The following is a 23,804-nucleotide window of genomic DNA, read 5'->3' on the forward strand; positions in this document are numbered from 1 at the left end:
AGTGTCTTGGCATTAGCTTGAAGAAGTACCTCAACACATTTTACTTCAAGATACCCATAGACAAAGTGCATAACCTTTTGAGTCTGCTCCATCTTCATTGTGCTGGTCATTTAGAGCAACTCCAACGAAAATTTCTATTTTTGAAAAATATAATGAAATCGAATGTTTTCAAACCTTAGTACCTTCTTGCTGAAATTTTAAATAATTTTAGGATGTTGATTTGCATAAAAGCATCACACAGAACATCCACTGCTGTACACAAGCCTTTAGCAATATGCAGTAGCCAGACCAAGAAATTATGATAGAAGAAATACTCAGAACTTTAAACACCATGATTCCTTTACATGCAAGCACATGCAAGCAACATGCAAGCACATGCAACTCACATACATATATATGCAAGTTATTTCGCATGAAAATTTCTACACGATTCTTTGAAAAAAATCTGCCCACACAGAAAAAAGCCAACCCATTATTTAATTTTGAATTCCTTTTGAGTCTTTCCACAAGACTCAACTTCGTTTCATATGACTTCTTGCTTTGATACAATATTGCAAAAATTAATAGCACAGAATATTTTAATATTCTATTATTTAACAAGATTGATTATTATAAAAAGTTTCACCTCCTTGTATAAAGATTGGAGAAGAAACCACCCAAACGGATGAATATTACATGACACACTAAAAAATAATATAAAGAAAACAAATGCCTCTAAGGTGGCTTTATTACAACTGTAAGCCTTATCTTTTAATAATTTAATATTATTCTAATAATTTTCAAGGGCTCTTGCAACTTAATTATCCTCTCCATTAGAATGAAGTATGAAGAATATTTGTTCCCAACTATTTTGAGGAATTACTTCCGTGAAAAAGACTGGAACAATGGTAATGAGTTGTGGTGGTTGCAATTGAACAGTTGTATAGCTATTGCACCCTCCACAACCTTTTTCACCCACTTGATTTTCTTGATGTCATTGAATGCGTCGTTCATGGCATGCACCCAACAAGGCGTTCAATAATTGTGCCTGTACTAATCTCTCTGCTGCCCTACATGTACATGCTACATCAATAAACTTTTGACTCAATTTTGAAGACCAAGTTCCTCAAGGGCATCTTTTAGGATTTGAAACTGAAATTCAACATCATCGTGTTTTCTTGATTAGTCAATTGCCCTAAGAAAGTAAGACCCTTTTTTATTGTTCTATAATGTTGATGAGTGGGTGATGTGTAATGTCCATCGAAGCATCCATGATTATGCTGTAGCCACGTTATATCTGTTGATGTGTTTTTTAGGCACATGCAAACACAGAATAAAATATCCAAAAGTATCTTATCCTCCCTTGATCAAAGTCTCTCAAATGCTGAAGATTCGCACAAAGATCACTTGAGATAACTCCAAGGTTCTTCAATATGTCGGGTCATGACGTGTGGATAAGCACGGTTAGTCGTTGTGATTGCGGTTTCTTCAAGGGGCCTTACATAGTTCTTTAGGATATGAATGCTTAATTTTCAAGGAATGGTTTTTTTCGAATGATATGCAATGAGGCTCACTTACTACTACTAGATGTTTATCAAAAAATTGCAAAAGATGAGGGTTGAGAATTATTAGAATATTTAATTATATTTTAGTCCCCTATATTTAGTTCCTTGTTTAATGGTCATTTAGCTTTTTAGTTAATTAGCTTTTAAGCTTTATTTAGCATTTAGCTTTTTCTTTTTAGTTAATTAGCTTTTAAGCTTAATTTAGATTTTTAGCTCTTTAATCTTTTACTTTTAACGTTATGTTCTAATTATAGAACATCGTCTTGTAACCTCTATATATACGTGTGTATATCGTTCAATGTTTTTTGTTAATTAAAATTTTTCGAAGTTTTTATTGAACAAATTTTCTTAAAACTGTTTTTTTTTTCTCTTCCTGGGCAGATTTTTTTTGCAGGTTGAAAATTTTCCTAGGGTTTCTGCAATTTTCGACTAGGGTTTTGACCCTTCAATTGAAGTTGAAATTTTATTTTGGTTGCAGATTCTTGGTGGGTTTTTTTGAGACCTCAATTGGGTCATCGTTAGATTTTTCTAGCTGCATCGTTTTTTGTGCCTCAATTTTTGAGCCGTCAGATTTGCATTCTGTTTTCAAATTCTTGGTGGGTTTTTCGAGAGCTTTTCTGGGTTGGTCTCATATTTTTTTGGATGCCTCGTTTTCTGCACCTTGAATTTTGTGCTAGCAAATTTGCCTTGGAATTTAAAAACAGTTCACAATTTCTGCTATTTCTGTGGACGTTGGGATTTTTGCTATTTTTTTTGGGCACCATTTATGCTGTTTTAAGTGTGCAGAAAATTTTAATTTTTGGGTTTCTTCCAAACCTCGAAATTCGTGACTTGGAATTCGTGCTAGAATTCGCCTATATAGGGTTTCAGTTTTTTCAGCAGCTGCTTCTATTCTGATTTTTTTAAAAATCAGATTCTTCTGTCTCTTGCTTTCACTCAGTTGACCTTGATCAACCTTAATTTCCGTGATGGCATCATTAACCAACATCATGTTGGAACACAATCAGAAGTTCAATGGCTACAACTACAACACTTGGAAACAATGTATGCTTACCATCTTTGAGTATCGTTGCCTTGATCAACTTGTTTTGGGCAAGGAATCTCGTCCTACAACAGCAGGTGATGATCAAGACAAACATGATGTGAAGAATCAAGAGGCTGTCATGCTTATCAAACTCTCAGTCACAGATGATCAACTTCCACAGGTGCCTTAAAGTAAAACAGCAAAAGAGATCTGGGATTTTTTGAAGGATCTTCATGAAACGTCCAACAAGAGCCGAGCTTTCTTTCAAAAGAATATGTTGTTTTCTATCATGATGGATGAGAAGTCATCTATCCAGGCACATCTTACGAAGATCAAGGACATCCGTGATCAGTTAGAAGCTATAGGCCGAACCATGGTGGAAGAGGATATGGTAGTGATCACGCTGAAAAGCCTTCCCAGATCCTACGAGCATTTCAATGATACACTCAATATCTCCTCTACTAGTGTTGATTTGAATTTTTCTGATCTTTGCAACAAGCTGCTACAACAGGATCGATGGAAGCAGCAGTTTGGAAGCAACGCTAGTTCATCCACTTAACAGGCTTTCATAGCCTCAGCTTCGCATAAGTACAAGGGTAAAGCTCCGTCCTTCCAGCAGAAAGGACAAGGTCAAGGTCAGCCTCAACAGTCTTCCAAAAAGAAGAGCTTATAGTGTTCCTACTGTCATATATATGGCCATTTGGTGAAAGATTGCCGGAAATTGATAGCATCCCAACAATCCAAATAGGGAGGGTCCAAGCAGAAAGCCTTTTCTGCCACGCATCCTGATCAGAAGGAATTTGCCTTCTATGCGTTCATGGCCCAAACCTCCTCTGATGATGTTCAATCATCAGCTTGGTACATTGACTCTGGAGCCTCTCAACATTTCACACATAGTCGGGATTGGTTTACAGAGTACATGCCTTTCACTGATTCAGTGATCTTTGGTGGAGGCGAAGAGTATACTGTTGTTGGCAAGGGCAACGTTCAGATTTCATCTGGTGGGAGGGATTTAATATTCCTCAATGTATACTTTGTACTTGGTATGAAGCTCAATCTACTGTCAGTCAGTCAGATTATGCAGCATTCACCAGAGCTGGATGTCGTCTTCGGGTTGCACAAGTGCAACATTGTTGACAGGGAGACTCGCACTATAGTTGTAGTTGGTATTGAGGATCATGGTCTTTATAGACTTGTTGATTCTCCTGGTTCTCAGGAGCTCGCCATGGCAGCTAGGAGTACTTCCATCAGCACTCTTTGGCATCAACGATATGGGCATCTCAATGTCCACTATCTCTCTCAGTTGGTTCGAGAGGATCTAGTCGTAGGATTATTTGAGATTCAAACTCAGAATCATGGAGTTTGCAGAGCGTGTCAAGCTGGAAAGTAGCATAGGACTCCTTTTTTAGATGGAGACGCTTGGAGAGCATCCAAGGTCTTGCAACTCATTCATGCAGACATCTGTGGTCCCATGAATACTCCATCAGTCACTAGATGCAGGTATTTTCTATTATTTGTTGATGATTTCAGTAGATGCATGTGGGTTTATTTGCTTAAGCATAAATCAGAGGTGTTCACCATGTTTCAAACGTTTAAGGCCTTAGTGGAAAAAGAGTCTAGTTGTCAGATAGTCACTCTTCGGTCCGACAATGGAGGGGAATTTTGTTCTACAGAGTTCACCAACTTTGTGCATCACATGGCATTAAGCATCAGCTTACCACACCTTACACCCCACAACAGAACGGTGTTGTTGAGCGCAGGAACCGTACAGTCACTGAGATGGCTCGGTTTATGTTGGAGCATAGAAATGTTCCAAAACACTTTTGGGCAGAAGCGGTCTTCACTGCAGTCTACCTTCTGAACCGGTCTCTCACAAAGGCCGTTAAGAAGATGACTCCAGAGGAAGCTTGGTCTGGCAGGAAGCCCAAAATCAATCATTTGAAAGTTTTTGGCTTTACAGCTTATGTTTGGATTCCAGATGCCACGCGCACCAAACTGGATCCAAAGAGTTAGAAATTGATGTTCATCGGCTACAGTGACAACCACAAGGCATATCGGCTGGTTGATATAGACACTAATCACCTCATATTTAGTCGAGATGTAGTATTTGATGAAGAAAGAGGGCCTTTTCAGCCTTCCTCTCCTGATTTGAGCACTGAGGATCACCCTCCAAAGGCTGTAAGTATGGGTGTTCATCTTCCCTTAGCTCCACCTGATGGGAGGGATTTAGTTGACTCTGAAGTTGTGGGGTCTCCCAGGCATGATATTGCACCCCCTGACTTTCCTCGGGATCTTCTTGATCCACATCCAGAGGAGCTTGCTCCAGATATTCCAGGCACTCTTCATCCTGCAATAGATGTTGGTACTTCTACTCTCCGGCCTAAGTGGTGGGCCAAGACCATTGGTGATCTTCATGATGATGAGCTCATTGAGGGTAGATCAGTTAGAGGTAAGAGCAAGCAACACACAATTAATTTTGCTCTTATGGCCAACATTCACAGTATTTATGAGCCTCAAACATATACAGAGGCTAAAGGTGTACCTGAATGGGAAAAGGCTATGGCAGCGGAGCAACATAGTCTTATGAAAAACAACACTTGGGTATTGTCCGATCTTCCTGCAGGAAATAAGCCCATTGGTTGCAAATGGGTGTTTAAAGTCAAGTATAAAGCTGATGGGAGCCTTGATAAGTACAAGGCTCGGTTGGTGGCAAAAGGGTTTTCACAGAAAGAGGGCATCGACTATGAGGAGACATTTGCTCCCATAGCCAAGATGAGTACCATTAGGCTTGTAGGTTTCAAGGTTGCCGGTAAGGAACACCAGGTATGTAGGCTAGTCAAAGCACTCTATGGCCTCAAACAGGCTCCTTGTGCATGGTACATCAAAATTGATAAGTACTTGATTGATCAAGGTTTTCAGAGGAGTCCTTCAGATCCCAATTTGTATGTCAAACATACTAGTGATGATATTCTATTTCTAGTAGTCTATGTTGATGATCTCATCATTACTGGCAATGCAACACATCTGATCATGCAGGTCAAACAGAATTTGTGTCAGCATTTTGATATGACAGATTTGGGACTTTTCCATTATTGTCTCAGTGTAGAAGTTTGGCAGACTGATAGCCACATATTCATTTCTCAGTCAAAGTATGCCAAGAGCCTACTAGATAAGTTTCGAATGCAAGATTGTAAACTTGCATCTACACCTATGGAGATAGGGCTCAAATTATCAGCCAAATCAGATTCACCTGTAGTGGATGAGTCTTCACTCAGGCAACTAGTGGGCAGCCTCATCTATCTCACCGCCATTAGACATGGCTCAAAAAATCGAGGCACGGATAATTTCAACCTGCAAAAAAAAATCTGCCCAGGAAGAGAAAAGAATCTGCTCTTTTTTAAAAAAAAAAACAAACAGTTTAAAAAAAATCTCTTCAAGCAAAACCAAGGAGATAAATAAGAATCCAACCTCTATCAGCAATCCTGGAGAATGATTCGATGAAGAGCTGAACCTGTAAGCTCAAGAAATTCCTTCTCCCACAAATGCCCAAAATTTTCATTCCAAAAATGACAATAGAGGTTCCTCTATGGTACATCAAAGCACTCTATGGCCTCAAACAGGCTCCTCGTGCATGGTACATCAAAATTGATAAGTACTTGATTGATCAAGGCTTTCAGAGGAGTCCTTCAGATCCCAATTTGTATGTCAAACATACTAGTGATAATATTCTATTTCAAGTAGTTTGTGTTGATGATCTCATCATTACTGGCAATGCAGCACATTTGATCATGCAGGTCAAACAGAATTTGTGTCAGCATTTTGATATGACAGATTTGGGACTTCTCCATTATTGTCTCGGTGTAGAAGTTTGGCAGATTGATAGCCACATATTCATTTCTTAGTCAAAGTATGCCAAGAGCCTACTAGATAAGTTTCGAATGCAAGATTGTAAACTTGCATCTACACCTATGGAGATGCACATATTCCAAAAATGACAATAGACTAGTCAAAGCACTCTATGGCCACATATTCCAAAAATGACAATAGACTTTTCAAAGCACTCTATGGCCTCAAATAGGCTCCTCGTGCATGGTACATCAAAATTGATAAGTACTTGATTGATCAAGGCTTTCAGAGGAGTCCTTCAGATCCCAATTTGTATGTCAAACATACTAGTGATGATATTCTATTTCTAGTAGTCTATGTTGATGATCTCATCATTACTGGCAATGCAGCACATCTGATCATGGAGGTCAAACATAATTTGTGTCAGCATTTTGATATGACAGATTTGGGACTTCTCCATTATTGTCTCGGTGTAGAAGTTTGGCAGACTGATAGCCACATATTCATTTCTCAGTCAAAGTATGCCAAGAGCCTACTAGATAAGTCTCGAATGCAAGATTGTAAACTTGCATCTACACCTGTGGAGATAGGGCTCAAATTATCAGCCAAATCAGATTCACCTGTAGGGGATGAGTCTTCATTTAGGCAACTAGTGGGCAGCCTCATGTATCTCACCGCCACTAGACATGGCTCAAAAAATCGAGGCATGGAAAAATTTCAACCTGCAAAAAAAAATCTGCCCAGGAAGAGAAAAAGAATCTGCTCTTTTAAAAAAAAAAAACAAACAGTTTAAAAAAAATCTCTTCAAGCAAAACCAAGGAGATAAATAAGAATCCAACCTCTATCAACAATCCTGGAGAATGATTCGATGAAGAGCTGAACCTGTAAGCTCAAGAAATTCTTTCTCCCACAAATGCCCAAAGTTTTCATTCCAAAAATGACAATAGAGGTTCCTCTATGGTACATCAAAGCACTCTATGGCCTCAAACAGGCTCCTCGTGCATGGTACATCAAAATTGATAAGTACTTGATTGATCAAGGCTTTCAGAGGAGTCCTTCAGATCCCAATTTGTATGTCAAACATACTAGTGATTATATTCTATTTCTAGTAGTCTATGTTGATGATCTCATCATTACTGGCAATGCAGCACATCTGATCATGCAGGTCAAACATAATTTGTGTCAGCATTTTGATATGATAGATTTGGGACTTCTCCATTATTGTCTCGGTGTAGAAGTTTGGCAGATTGATAGCCACATATTCATTTCTTAGTCAAAGTATGCCAAGAGCCTACTAGATAAGTTTCGAATGCAAGATTGTAAACTTGCATCTACACCTATGGAGATGCACATATTCCAAAAATGACAATAGACTAGTCAAAGCACTCTATGGCCTCAAACAGGCTCCTTGTGCATGGTACATCAAAATTGATAAGTACTTGATTGATCAAGGTTTTCAGAGGAGTCCTTCAGATCCCAATTTGTATGTCAAACATACAGTGATGATATTCTATTTCTAGTAGTCTATGTTGATGATCTCATCATTATTGGCAATGTAGCACATCTGGTTATGCAGGTCAAACAGAATTTGTGTCAGCATTTTGATATGACAGATTTGGGACTTCTCCATTATTGTCTTGGTGTAGAAGTTTGGCAGACTGATAGCCACATATTCATTTTTCAGTCAAAGTATGCCAAAAGCCTACTAGATAAGTTTCGAATGCAAGATTGTAAACTTACATCTACACTTATGGAGATAGGGCTCAAATTATCAGCCAAATCAGATTCACCTGTAGTGGACGAGTCTTCATTCAGGCAACTAGTGGGCAGTCTCATCTATCTCACCGCCACTAGACACGGCTCAAAAAATCGAGGCACGAAAAACAATGCACCCAGAAAAATCTAACGATGACCCAGTTGAGGTCTCAAAAAACCCACCAAGAACCTCCAACCAGAATAAAATTTCGACTTGAACTAAAGGGTCAAAACCCTAGTCGAAAATTGCAGAAACCCTAGGAAAAATTTCAACTTGCAAAAAAAATCCTACCCAGGAAGAGAAAAAGAATCTGCTCTTTTTTTTAAAAAAAAAAAACAGTTTTAAAAAAATCTCTTAAATAAAAACTTCGAAAAATTTTAATAACAAAAATTTTCGAAATTTTTAATTTCCATGCTCTGATACCATGAGAAATAAATTCAATGAATGATTCAATAATCGGATGATTACATTGAACGATATACACAAGTATATATAGAGGTTACAAGACGATGTTCTATAATTAGAACATAACGTCAAAGTAAAAGATTAAAGAGCTAAAAGCTAAATGACCATTAAACAAGGAACTAAATATAGGTGACTAAAATATAATTTAATATTCTAATAATAACTTCAGCAACATAACTGCATCTTGGTTACGCTCATCAAACTTGGTTTGGTCGTCGCCCATCGTTGCCGGACGAGTTTCTTTACGCATAACATTCTAGTCAAGGCACTGGTACTAAAATATAGAAAGCATTTGCTGCTTCTAGGTATTGTAGTTGTTGTCATTGAAGCGTTGATTACCTTCCAACATGATATTGGTCAACGATGCCATCCCTCTCTCTTTCTTATGCTCGAAAAACGAGGTGAACTTGAGCTTCAAAAGAGGCTGATTTTTCTGTCAAAAATTAGGCAAAAAGCTTCAACAACTGGTATAAACTTTGAAAAATCTAATTTTCAAGTCAAATCCAATCAAACCAGTCTGACATGAATCTCGAGATGCTGAAAAATAGGCGCAAAGCCCTAGCACAGAGCCCAATGTGCGGATTTTTGAAAACCTAGTTCACTATCTGTAGACAATACTACTGAAAATCGCGATTTGGTAGAAACCCTAGCCATCTTCAAAAGTCCTGTCGCGAGCAAAAATAATTTGGAAAAAAAACGTGGGCAAAACAAAATCTTCTAGCAAACACGAACCCAACCAAAAGTTGTGGAAAAAAGAATCATCACACAAGAACAATGTTGCGTGGGAAGAACAACCCCGTTGTGAAAAAACGGCGTGACACCCAGACAGTAACAAACGCCACAGAAAAAAATGACTCAGGCTCAGTAGAAAATCTACCGAAAATCGGATGCAGGAAAATTGTGCACGCAGCAGTAAAAAAAACCATGACCTACAAAAATGGCGCCCAAAAAATCACAACCTGCAAGAAATTTGCTCTCTAGAAACCCACGGGTTAAAAAACCCTCAAAAACTTCAAACACTAAAAACCTTCAAACTTTTCCACTAGATTTCAAAATTTTTTTTGGAAATAAATTCTAGGTAGAAGGGCCATGAATTAATTTTTTTTTTTCAAAAATCAGAAAGCCTAATCGACATCAGCATACTTTATTGAAAGAATAACAAGCCTTTTAGAGGCAATTACAAGGCATTTGTCCAAATTGGGACTAACCGCTCACAGAAGTCAAACTGGCTATAAAACAAACTCTAAAAATAGAAACTCCCAGTTACTCCTAGTTCTATCATGAAGTCTCTAAAAATATAACAACCAACTAAATGACCGTTAATAAACACACACAACTAAAAATAACAATTAAATATTTTAATATGTCCCCTCCCAAAATACCCACGTTTTTGTGACGGAGATGTCCCTAGGATGTGGGGACTTGGAGGGGAGGTCCCTCCACCTTCCCACCACCACCACCTAGGTTTCAAGGATGTTTCTAGGATGTCCTCTTTCATCTAGATTAATAAAGGTCAATTTAATTATATTTCATTTTCAATTAAAGTTAGATAGATTTGATAACATAACAATTCAACCCTTTGTTATCATAACCCAAGAATTAAAGATAGCATTTTTAACCATTACACATTGGTTAACATGTTACAACTTAAATATTATTCATTATAAAATATTTTTCTCTTAATGTGATATCCCCATATTATCAAGTAATAGTGATTTATATCTGAATATGCTTATATATCAATTATTTAATTATGAGTTTATAGCTCATTCAAATTAAATATATGAATGAACCTCCTTAGTATTAAATAATCAAACTCATCAATAAACAGATTACTAATATGCCTTCATATTAATATTACGTATCACATATTAATAATCGTATTAGTATCAAATATTCATTAATTAATTATTAAACAGTAACAATAAATATTAATTTGCAATTATAATTACAAACAATAATATTCACACTAATTATTAATAATCACAAGAAATATTTACAATAACTATAATATTAATAGTGGATCGGACTTTCTCTTCATGGATTTAATCAACATGCTCAGCCAATTCATGGAGAAACATACATAATGAGCAATTATAATAGTAGTATTGACCATGACGGAATGGCTATTAGAAGACAAACAAATATTAAATAAATAATAAGAGGACAAACCCATTAATATGGAAGATCGCTTATATGATGCAATTAAAAGAAAGAGTGGAAAATGAATTAATAATAGTTAGGAAATGATGTGTCCCTGTTAATGGACAATAGCACTGGAAAGGATGTCTCTCTTAATAATAATCCTTCAACGGATATAAGGAGAGAAAGGATCATCAAAAGATAAGGGGGATCCGTCACAACAGATATAAGATTAATACTACAGAAGGCCGATATATACCATTGGTCAGATCAGAACAGAACTATTATTAAGTTACAGGCAGTGACATCCTTGTTCTTGGTAGTATGCATGGGGATGTGTTTAATAAATATGCTTAATATATGAAGCCCGATAATGTTCTTATGCAGAATTAATAGTAATATTAATATGGACTGCAATACGTATGACAGTCATATTCAATATCATATATAGTGGCAGACCACGTCAGATCTGTCTGCCTTTACAGCCACAATTATACTAACAACTAATGTTTTTAGGCAGCGGCGGTATCAGTAATTTATGCAATAGGTAATTAGCAAATACATTAATAATTGATAATATAATTTAATTCTCACACACACACACACACGTCTTGATCAGAAAATAATAATATTAGATTGTAAAATCAGTAAAGAACTCTTAAATAAACTTTAAAGAGAATATGTATATGCTATTCATTTTTGCTGCTATTATCAGTATTCAAGAAGATAGGAATGAGATGTTCCAAAGAGGGGGCAGTCTAAATCCAAGCAATAGGTTAAGTCCCAAGATAGGGTGGGGATCAGCGACCCATAAGCCTGGAGGGTATAGACCCAAGATAGGTAAGGGCTTGGATCTGTAAACTTTGAGGGAACCTATTGTATTTGGTCTATAAGCGCTTTGGTAACATACATAAACCCTTCTCCCTTAAAACTGAAGTAGTAGCAGGGTCTGATATCTATATTAAGAACTATGAATAATGAAATTAATCATCTAATGAGGAAAATAAATGAGCACTTGTTAATAACGCATAAATTGAAGAATATCAATGACTGGCTTCATGATTAGTCTCTCAATCAATTTTAGTATATTGAAATAGATTAATTATGTTAATCAAGTAGGGGACATTACACTTAATATCCAATACAATAAGGTTTAACTTGCTTAAATTTTCTATATTTAAATATTGACAATTACCTTCACAAAAAGTTAAATCTCGTTAGCCATTTAATGAGAACATACCTCTAAAATAAATGGCGAGACAACATTTTTTATCTCTATTATAAATTTTATTTAATGTAGATAACTATAATAAATAAAGGTCTCGTCCAAATAATAATTATTTATATTTCTACAATAGGACAATTATTTTAAAAGAACTAATTTAAAGAGTGTCTATTGGATACAAAGGAATCATGTAGGACATGAGAACTTTACTTATCATAATAATTTGTTTGACATTTTTAACTGCTAATAAAATAGAGTTCGTGGAAATAGTTATTAGATTCAAGATAGGTCACATAACTTTCCAATGATCAGATTCAAGATAGGTTGAATGCATCTCAAATAGGAAAAAATGAAGTAAAGAAAGTTCGATAGAATTCTATATTTAAATTTGTGAAGCAAATTCATCTTTTTGTGCATGAACAACTCAAAAGTGTAACAATACATTTGTTCTAAACTGAAAGCATAATGTAACCATTCATTTTTCATGGAAAAGGGGTGCTTGCAACAAATTTATGGTCTTAGTCTTTGATTTTGATAACATCAAAAATCATGGCTAATTTTTAATAACTCTGCCCCAAGTTATTCTTGTGAGTACACTGTTACTTTCTAGACGCATGAATACTTGTGAGAGGACTTGCAGAGTTTTTAAAATATGATGAAGACAACTCATCTTGTGCAAGTTCATGAATAAGTCTACAAAGTTCCTTTGTATGGGTATTAAAATTGCCCAAAAGAAGGATATAACTAATAGTGGAATTGGGAGATCTTGTAATATAAGTCAAGGCATGGGTCACCATCAACTTGGATGATGAATGGAGCTTTGTCGGGTGGAAGTAGCAAATCACTATGAGAACTTCTTGAGAGAAGGTGGACCTCACCTCTCTAAACTTGTAGCCACATGCATCTAGAGAAGACATAAAAAACTATTAGTGAAACTTTGGACCCAAGGAAGGCAAGCCACACAACCAGAACCATGGGACTACTAAATCTGCTTCTCTCATGACAAGAAGTTTAAACCCACGAGAATCTTGTGACAGGAAGGAGGGATTTGAGACTCTTATGGGTCTCAATGAGGAAAATAAGAACATGAGAAGCAATAACATCTTGGGAGGTACATGGAGAAGACTATATATTATATAATGACATTGCAACTTCGACAAGCAATGGAATTTCCACCACTACTCAATAGGACTAGAGGTTGTTCTCATATTGCAATTTAGGGTGTGAACACCTAGGAGGGGAGGACCATGAGTGATAGCCCTTTAGTATTTGATAATAACCTACTTGGTATCTTCCCTAGTGATAACAACTTGAATACTAGGTCTTGGAACCTCCTCCACCTAGGATCATATGAGATTTGCTTCAAGAGCTTGAAAATGTTCTCTTGTAGTTTGGAATTGGATGGCAAGTGTGTTATTCGGTAGTGTCCAAGATTTATTGTTCAAGTTGAAAGATTCACACAACTGTGTGTGAATTGCATGTGAGGGATCAACTGGCTCAGGGAGGCCATGAATATGAAGGTTTAGTGCCTTGGATTGATACACCTTCCCTTCTTCAAACTGTGCTTGGGCAACCATTTCCACAACTAGAGGTGTTTTGTTCACCTTAACCACTTGCACCCGTGAGTGTTGTTCCTCAACCTGTTTTGGAATAGATTGATGTTGGGCCATAGTTTCTTTTATAAGGTGATTATCTCTGAATGCCTATTCTGAATTTTGAAATCATTTTGTTAAGTTGTTGGAAGCGTGGAGAGTTAGTTGGCTTGGCTTTGATCTTTTTGAGCTTAGCAATTTTTGCTAGCAAATCGGCAATATTACTATCTTTCTCTTGCAACTGTGCTTGGAATAATGACAAGAGGTCCTAGGGCTTAGAACCTAAAGCTTCAATTCCTGATTCTGATTGTAAATGTTAGCATATTTCAATTTGAGGGTCAGCTACTCGTGATGACGAGGAGTTATAAATTCTTGTGTTAGAGGGAAAATTCTCTCCAACACAACAATTGCAAATTCTTCTTGATGGAAAATAGAGCCTTGCAAAGTCATGCCCCACAAACATTTGCGACTAGAAATGCATGTATTCTAGCATGTTTATGGCTTCAAGACCCCTCCACAAAATGTGTGTTGGAAATATAGCTGCATGACTGGTATTGGTGAATTGAAATTGTGTGCCCTTCATTGCTGAGAAACTCAACTGTAAAATATCGCCCACCCTTTTGCCTGCAACCCGTGTTTCTTTTCCATGCACATGCAGACTTCCTGCCCAATTTGTGTTTTTTTGAACTCCCTCATGTCCTAAAATGAGAATAAACTTTGTGATTTTCTCATTGTGAACCCTTCAAAACTCTTGCAATTGTTTAAAATGCTCAGCTTTATCTCTGTCTACAATACACAACTTCTATAGATCAGGCAAACACTTCTCATGGGCATTGCAAATCATGGAAATCATGCCACAAAATTTACAGCTAGTGCGACCCTTCTAGAGAAGTAAAAATATTCCCACAAAGATATCAACATCAACCGTGAGATTTTGTTGACTTGAGACCTGAAGTATTCAATCCCTATGTTTAACATACCGTACGATCAAATATCATTTTCTATGTTGGTTTGTCTAAGTTTTCTTGCTAATTTTCATTGAACAATCTTTTCAGAAGTTTTACTAGTATCAAACCAACATACACCTGTCATCTTAAGAGTAAAGGAAACACAAATTCTGCAGATATCTGCATCTCAATTTTACACAGTACATGTAGAGAGGCTATGCAATAATTTATTTAGTTTAAGGACAACAGCTGACATTCACAATATCAGCTATGTATTCTTTAAATTAGACAGAACACAATTGTTAATAAGTAGACACCACAACTAAGAGATAAATCTTACGTCAAACTTACCCAGGATTTGTACCCAGCTTTCTTTGTCGGGTATGCCACAGCAATGAGTTTATGTTGTATTTTATCCACTCTTATTATGTTACCTATGAATACAAAGGTGTGGCTCATTTTCCTAAAATCCCATGCTTTTACCTTTTGAGCTCACCCCATTTGATTTTTAGTAATATAAAATTTTTAGTTTAAAGACAACATCCGACATTCACAACTATCAACTATGTATTCCTTAAATTAGGCAGAACACAATTGTTAGTACTTGAATATTTGTTAGATTGAACTATTGGCTAAAAGCCTATTTTTTTGTTTAGTGTTTGTATTATTCTGAATGGCCAAGGCACATGTTTTAGTATTGCATTGTGTGACACAAGATGACAAGCTTCTGTAGGAAGAGTTGGTTTGAATTGGAGGACAAAGGCCAAGAAATGAGAGAATTATTCTTAACATCTACTGTTTATTATGTATTAGACATAGTGACTCTCCCTGTTAGAAGCAAATGGGATTATGCTTTCTCTTAACTTAATTGTTTCTTTGGGCACCTGCATGGTTTATTCTATTAATAAGACCATTGTTCCTATTTTTTCTGAGTCATTGACTTGTATACTAGTAACTGTATTTGAATGGGCATTGTTTCTATATTCCTCAGGAGGGGAGACGTACCAAAAAATATAGAGGCATGGGTTCTCTGGAGGCCATGGCAAAAGGGAGTGATACAAGATATCTTGGGGATAAATCTAAGCTAAAAATTGCACAGGGGGTCTCAGGGGTGGTGACCGATAAAGGCTCCATTTTAAAGTTGATTCCTTATACTATGCATGCAGTGAAGCAAGGCTTCCAAGATCTTGGAGCATCATCTCTGCATGCTGCTCACAAGAACACCAGATCGGGAAGTTTGAGATTAGAGGTATTCCTTTGTACCAACAAAATCAGTGATTTTGCAAAGAACTATTTACATTTGATTGTTGTACCACAGATATGTACGATGCATCTATTTGGTCTCTGTTTTGCATTTCTGATTGCATGCAATACCTTTTTTTCCATCATTTGCGAGCTCTGTCCTTTTTTGACTACATAGTGGGACTAAGGCATATAGTTAGGTATTGCTTGCAAGATATATACGGTACTGTCATCCCAATAGTCTTTTATTGATTTATATGTGTACCAAAATATATAAAATAAATGATGTATTTTATAATATATTTTTGGGTCTAGATGTTGACTTGTTATGCTGTAGGATTCTGGAGTCTACAAATGTTTCCTCAGTTTTTGATATCATTCATGGGAGTTTTGAAAATTTCTCAATGCTGTTACCTCAGTATGTTTTTGTGATTTTAATTACTATTTCCTCTGGATTTCCAGCTTCCAATTGTTTTACAAAGAAGTCTATCACATAGTCTTCCATTTCCAGGCCTAGTTCTTCCTGTTTGTGATATGCATGTTCTCATCATTTCTAAGCACCTGTTGCGATTTCTGTGCGATCCTCCATTTTCCTTGAGTGTTTATGGGTTATTAACTTTAGATGTGGCATACTCCTTTTCTAATTCTGCCATTCCATGGCACAGTGAGATAGAGCGAGTAAAAAGATAAATAGGGGTTCACCTGCACATCACTGTGACTAAAGAATCATTACTGTTTGAACCAGAAGTATCTCTAGGAACAGCATGTATGTATTTTAGAATTACTCGCAATAAAAATTGGGGGAAAGTAGTGTGAAAAGTATACAGCATATTCTTTCTTGCTCATTTTGTATTTTTCTTTGTCTGTAAATTTGCCATATCCTACTAGTCTGTAGATATGCCCATACAGAAACTAATTTCTCTGTATCTCTCTTTCATCTTCAAATGATGAAGTTTATCCTTTGTGCAGGTTCGGACTGGTGCTGCTCAGGCTGAAGGTGGCGTCCATGACTTGTTCTCTTATGAGAAGAAGCGATTTTGAGTTCCAAGTTATTATGGATAGAGGTTTTCTATCACACCACTTCATCTGCACAGATAGGCAATATGTATGAAGTTAATGAATTGAAGGATTCCAAGGTGAAGGTTATAGTTATTTACAAATTTAATATATGATAAGTATCTATATAAATAAATTTGTTTTCCTTATGTCTTTTATATTGCATTTTGTATTTTTCTTGTCTTTATTATCCTGTCTCTTTAAAGCCACAAGATTGTGATTTTTTAAAACCAGTTTTTGAAGTATACAAGAATGTGATGTATTATGCCTCATTGTTATTAATCAACTTCTCCATATCTCTGAGACTGGTTGCCTCTATATCAGACAAGCTTTTCATTTTTTATCTTAATTTAATAGTTCATCATCAGTTTTTCTGCATGTTCATTCACTCTTTCTTACTGATAAATGTTACCAGTTTTCTTAGAAAGGTACATGGTGAAATATACCAGCTCAGGTTTCTACTAATTTTAAACTGTAAAATGCACTATCTCAGAAGTATTCAAATAATGAGACAGAACTTAGACAGAGATCTTATCACATTCAGCATGGAATAATATAGAGTTTAAAATCTTGTTTCCAGAGTAGATGCATTATTAAAATCAATTACAACAGGATATATAACCAATCACAATATGCATTTGATTTGCCACTATCGAAATTCAAATCTTTGAAAGAACATGATCAATCTGCCTTTGATATTGTATTCTGATGAGTGCCTTTGAATAGCATTACGGCTTGAGTCCTCTCTAATCATCCCTACACACAGGCTGACCTGATTGCATGTCTGATCTGTTTTATGCCACATGCAGTGATGACCGCCTCCCCTAATCGCTGAATGCCTCTACATTGCTGTGTCCACAGACAACAGCAAAGGAGAGAGTTGTAACACTGCTACGGTGGATGTATGTCTCTTGACCTGGGACTCGATCTCCTTTCTAGGATTGCCAAGAATACCTTGGCTTCAGACTGACACGATCTCCCTTTCCAAAATATTCTGCTCCACTGGTCTGATATTGAGGTTTGCATCTGAATATCCAGAGCATTCATTTAATGCCAAGTTTCTGAGAATACTTTGATTTTCTTCTTTCACACTCCTCACGTCCTGCTTAGTAAGGATCTGATAGAAGAGTGCAGAAATAAACAACTACTACTGAGTAAAGGTTTCGAACCACTAAGGCCTGCCTACTGGAATTTTCGTTTGCGGAAGCACTGATTTCACCAATGCAATCTCAACTCCAAATATGCGATGCCCCTTCAATGCCTTCCACCTGAATTTATACCAAACACCACCTTCTATCGGCCTAGCAAGGAAATTAGTCTAGCCGTCAGGTCAACATTTAAATTATTTAATAATTTTTATGTGATGCAAGTCAGCCCAAGACACAGACCACCACAACTGGAAAAGTAGGTGTAAATAAATATTATTTTTATTAAAAATACTGGTAGCTGACCTCACATAAAATCGGGGACATTACAGTCCTCCCATCTCAAATTGCTTGTCCTCAAGCAATATCAGCTCCAAAAGCTTGAACCACTTCAATTTGATGTTGTTCTGTGATCCTGGGTACTGCTCTTGTGTATTCTCCAACTCTCCAAACATTGCTATCATGCACAGCTTAGAAAGGCCTTATGTAGATATCCAGAATCTGGTATACACGTCATCACCATGGTATTACCTCCATTCCCCTGATTCTCATGTGGTGTTGTGTCTTTCACATGAGACTCTGCTTCTTTTCCAGATTGCTGAATCTCTCTGACAACCCATAATTTTTGCCTTTTAATGTGACAGGCAGGAAATTCGTCTTGTTCTTGTCTTCATTCAATTGCTGTTCTCTAGATGGCAACTGGTTCTTTGCTGTGGGTTTATCAATTTTCAATATATATGCATGTAATACTATTCCCAACACAAAATGCCCATCCGAAAGCCTCACCACATGGGCCTCAACTTCATATAGCTTCCTCCACTTTAGAGATCCTTCTTCTCTCAATGTATCAGATTGTGACTTTATTGGCACGGAGTTTGGTTCTTTTTGTAACCAATGAGCAATAAAAGCTACCAGAGCAGTGCAAGCACTTTCCCCTATATTCTGTTCATCCAGTTGGTTAGTTGAAACAAAAAATATCTCAGCAGATAGATTCATTTCTCTATTTCTGCTAGCAATTCTTTTCATTCCCAATTGCCAATTGTAGAATTATCAACTCTAAGGTCTGAATATTCAGTTTTATGTGATATAATACCAATATCATCCTGATCATGCAGTACAAGGATGAGTTTTAGAGGAAAACCTACTCGTTAATAGATAGATTCATTTCTCTATTTCTGCTAGCAATTCTTTTCATTCCCAATTGCCAATTGTAGAATTATCAACTCTAAGGTCTGAATATTCAGTTTTATGTGATATAATACCAATATCATCCTGATCACGCAGTACAAGGATGAGTTTTAGAGGAAAACCTACTCGTTAATCAACACCATCTCTATCTTCTTCTTCATATACCTCGATCAATAGAGTTTCCCTTTCTCTACCAATGTTCTGCAACTAACCTTCCCTTTCTCCATGTAGGCTCCATTGGAATGTTTGTAGAACAATATGATCAGAAACTGGAAAAGATGGCTCCTCAACAAGCCTAGGAATTGGCTCCATATTTGGTAAACCATTCATCATTCAATTATCACAACTGTCACCTTCTCCTGAACTCAGGTAGGGAGCACCTTTAACTACAAGGTTGGCTGCAGCCAAGGTTTCGTAATTGAAAAACATCCTAAATCTGTGACCATCTATACCATTAGCTTCATCCTTCTCACTGTCATCAGTGGATCCTGAATCAATCATGTTAGTAGACTTATTTTCTTCACTCCTTGGGAACTGTTGGTTGTAATTAGGGCCAGCGGATTCCTATTGCCTTAGGCAACATTGGAATCCGCCCCCTTTATATAGGGCTAGGCCCATCACCACGGCACTTAAGGTTTGCTCGCCACACACACTCAAATAAACACGCCTCCTTGATAGGGCCGACCCCATCAAGGTAAATTAAAAGGAAAGCAATAAAATGTTTAAAGTATAAAGGAGGCCGACATGTTTAGGGATCTATATGTCACCTATAAATGCAACACCTTCCTCTCATTTAGAACAATCAAGTTTTATGTTGATAAAACAATCTTTGGTGAAGAAGCGAAATTTATACCTATGCAGCGAACTTCAAGCAAGATCAAAGTCTTCCATAGTAGGCAGCGAACTTCAAGCAAGATCAAAGTCTTCCATAGTAGGCAGCGAACTTCCATATAGTGGCAGCGAACTTCATAAGGATTGCATTAGACTTCAACCAGCAAACAGCGAACCTCACATGTTGTAGTAGACCCAAATAGGAGGGTGCGAACATGATCAAACAGCAGCAGACCTTACATTGAAGGCAGTGAACTCTCTTAGAGACAGCAGATCATCATACAACATTGAAGACTCCATTAAAGGGCTGTAATCAGATAAGGAGGACTGTAACCTAATTATTCCACCCTCATGGTGGCTGTAAAACCAGATAAGTGTGTAATTTCCTGATTGAATTCTAAATCATAAATCAGATCTGAGGATCCTTTGGCTGGGTTTTTCCTCTTAGGAGGTTTTCCCAAGGTAACTGTGCATTGTCTTTAGCATTTCATTTCCTTTATTATGCCTAAAGTCTGAAAACAATAAATTAATTAATCTAAATCTAATTTTCTGAATTTTATGCAATCTGAAAGTACTAAAATTAACAGGAACCATTTCTCCTCACTGCCTTCCTCTTCTTCAGCAGCCTTCTTAGTTCTCTCCTGTTGATGTGTTTTTTAGACACCTCTAACATAGAATAAAATACAAAAGATATTTCACCCTCTCTTGATCAAAATCACCTCTGATGCTAAATGTATGATCATCCAAGACGACTCCAAGGTTCCTATTGTCAGGTATTGATGTGTGGGTAACTCAATGGTTGATGTGATTGCTGTATGCACAAAGGGACTTACACAATCGTTCTAATGAAACCTCAAATCTTCATGAATAGAAGTATACTTGCCAAGGTTTTTTGAAATGACTTATGATTTAGTAGGATGAGCACTTGTTCTTATCTCTAACAAAGATCTTGAAATAAAATGTTAAAGGAAAGGGTTGAGGAATTCTATTCTAATCCTATTCCAATCCTAGAGTGCGAGAGATAGTGAATGACTCTATGAAATTCTACTAGGCTTAGTTTTGTCATGCAAAAAACAACTCTACAAAGATTGGTGCAATCTTCTAATCAAAAAATATTCAAATTTATACCCACAACACCAACGCCAACCATTTGATGGATATCAATGAGCAAGTAGAAATTGAAGTTTAAGTTTAGATCAAATTCTAGTTGACCACACAAGGCAAATTTACAATCAGCAAATAGTTAGTGTTATGGATAAGTGAATTTCATACAGATCCATTCAACAATTTCTTCATTCAACTAAAATACTTAAAGCAAAATTCTAAACTAAGTTGAGGATTAAAGAACCACACGATACTCCAAGATTTCATAAAAATCACCCAATTTCAATGATTCAATTCAATTTTGGCAGCATCAAAGTGACAATTCTCAAAATCCCTCCTTTACAAATGAGAGGAGAAGGGGTTTATATAGAGTCTCAAATGAAATCAATGGCTAGGATTCATTTAGAATCAAGGGCCAAGATCACGACAACACAACCCTAATTATGTTTTCTAGCAAAAAATGGAATCTTATCCATATCACAAAGCTCGAGGTATGAGGTCCAATGAGATGTCGCCTAGTCGTCAAGCAAGTTGTCCTCTAGAAGATTCCTTCCTGTATCCCTCTCTTTGGACGCATATTCAATGAATCTGGACATGATTGAATTGAGTTCTTCCATTGTGACACTTGGCAAAACGTCTTGCTGCAATTCGATCACATCCAAGGCATCTGAGCAAGCATCAAAGAGATTTTCCCAATTTGGTGTATGCTTCTGCAAGTTGCTGATGAAGATCATAAGGGAGACCAAATTGTCTAGCTGATTCTTCTTGATAGACTATAGCCCTTGAAAGTAAACAAACTTCATTTATTCTTTCAATCCCTCGAAATTCAAGCTGCTAGAAGTGTTGACATCCCGTCCCAATAATTCCTCAATTGAAGTGAGGATCATTTGATTGTATCTCTAAGATTGATCCTTCCATTTCCATGCACTCATCTTTTGCATGATTAAACACTGATTTCCTCATTGCCAAAGAACAATACCATCCATGGAAATCATACACAGTTCTCTCTTGGACCAATGTTGATGTAGGAATCCACTTCACACCTTGATGCAAGGAATAGTCTTGTCTTGGATCGGTTGAAACTCTTCCCATACTCCCTCCAAGCATTGTATCCAGTTCATAAGTAGTGTTGTCTTATCCTAGGCATGGACAAATTGGATTAGGAAGTCCTTTGCTTGCTTTGAAATATCCTCTATCCATTTTCTAACCTCTTGATATGTACTCCTCATTGCCTCGTGATCATTGAGTGACCCTTAGCAACAACGATGGGTGGAACAAATGTAGGATCATCATGTAATGTCCCCTACCTGATCTATTTCAAAATTCAATTAGTTATTAACAAGTGCTTATTTATTTTCCTCATTAGATGATTAATTTCATTATTGATAGTTCTTAATATTAGACCTTGCTACTACTTCAATTTTAAGGGAGAAGGGTTTATGTATGTAACCAAAGCGCTTAGAGACCAAATACAATAGGTTCCCTCAAAGTTTATAGATCCAAGCCCTTACCTATCTTGGGTCTATACCCTCAAGGCTTATGGGTCATTGATCCCCACCCTATCTTGGGACTTAACCTATTGCTTGGATTTAGACTGCCCCTCTTTGGAACATCTCATTCCCATCTTCTTAAATACTGACATTAATAACATGATTTAGACTATAAGTATACTAATCTTATGTATTATGAATATATTTATGAATAAGTATGATTGTCATATATATTGCAGGCCTTATTAATATTACTATTAATTCTGCATAAGAACATTATCGGGTTTCATATATTAAGCATACTTATTAAACACATCCCCATGCATACTACCAAGAACAAGGATGTTATTGCTTGTAACTTAATAACAGTTCTGATCTGATCTGATCCATGGTGATGTCATTGGATTCTTTTTGTTCATTTCCTTTATATTTCTCAATGTGAAGGAGAGGTCACGCCTCTTCATCATGTATGCCCTTTGGCAAGAGACACACCCTTTTAAAGAGTGCAACTCTTCATTATTTCTGCCGTTTGAAAGGGACACAAACCTTTTACAATCAGATCTGCACTTCTTATTTAAATCAGTTCTGCACTTCGCATTTTCCAAATTCTCCCCTCCTTAAATGAGGTTCTCTTCTCCCTTTTATATCTCACGTTTGAGGGAGTCGCAACTTATCATTTCATGCCTTTTGACCATTCATCAACTTTAATCAAATTTTAATCATATTCTTTTATATTTTTATTCTTTTGTATTTTAAATTTTTTATTATCATTCATTATTAAATTATATTTCAAAGTGGGGACATTACACATCACGCCTTAGGGGATTCAACAACCCCTCAATGTATTCCTTGGGTTTCTTGTTCTCTATTTCTAACATTTCCTTCTTCTCTTCAACTTTGTTTAACCGCGTCTCTCTGGCCTTGCGGAATCATTCAACTCCTGAAACTCTTGTTGCTTTGTGGACAGTCCAAGATCAATTGTTGTAACTTGATAGTCCATGGAAGTGATTTCATCTCTAGGCTTGCCAACTGTTGGGACAACCACTTGCAAAATTCGGGATCCTGAATCGTGTTTAGTAATTTTAGAGAACTTCTTTGCCTCCTTTTCTTTAGCCTTACCAATCTAGGCTAAGAAGTCATCTATATCTTCAATGGGTTGCATTTCGACAACTTTCTTCTTTTCCATACTATTCATCAACCAATCTGG

General features: G+C 36.7%; 1 protein-coding gene across 1 annotated transcript in view; it reads left to right on the top strand.

The window, feature by feature from the left end:
• LOC131042701 (inosine-5'-monophosphate dehydrogenase 2) overlaps positions 1–16,997 on the top strand; it is a 35,520-nt gene extending 18,523 nt beyond the window's left edge. The window contains exons 4-5 of the mRNA XM_057976027.2: positions 15,533–15,790; positions 16,753–16,997. Coding sequence (XP_057832010.2) covers positions 15,533–15,790; positions 16,753–16,824 — 330 coding nt within the window. The 3' untranslated portion in view covers positions 16,825–16,997. The remainder of the gene's footprint in view (positions 1–15,532; positions 15,791–16,752) is intronic.
• Positions 16,998–23,804: the final 6,807 nt, after the last annotated feature.

Source organism: Cryptomeria japonica, chromosome 4 (assembly GCF_030272615.1).
Source record: "Cryptomeria japonica chromosome 4, Sugi_1.0, whole genome shotgun sequence".
In the NCBI taxonomy this organism is placed as follows: Eukaryota; Viridiplantae; Streptophyta; class Pinopsida; order Cupressales; family Cupressaceae; genus Cryptomeria; species Cryptomeria japonica.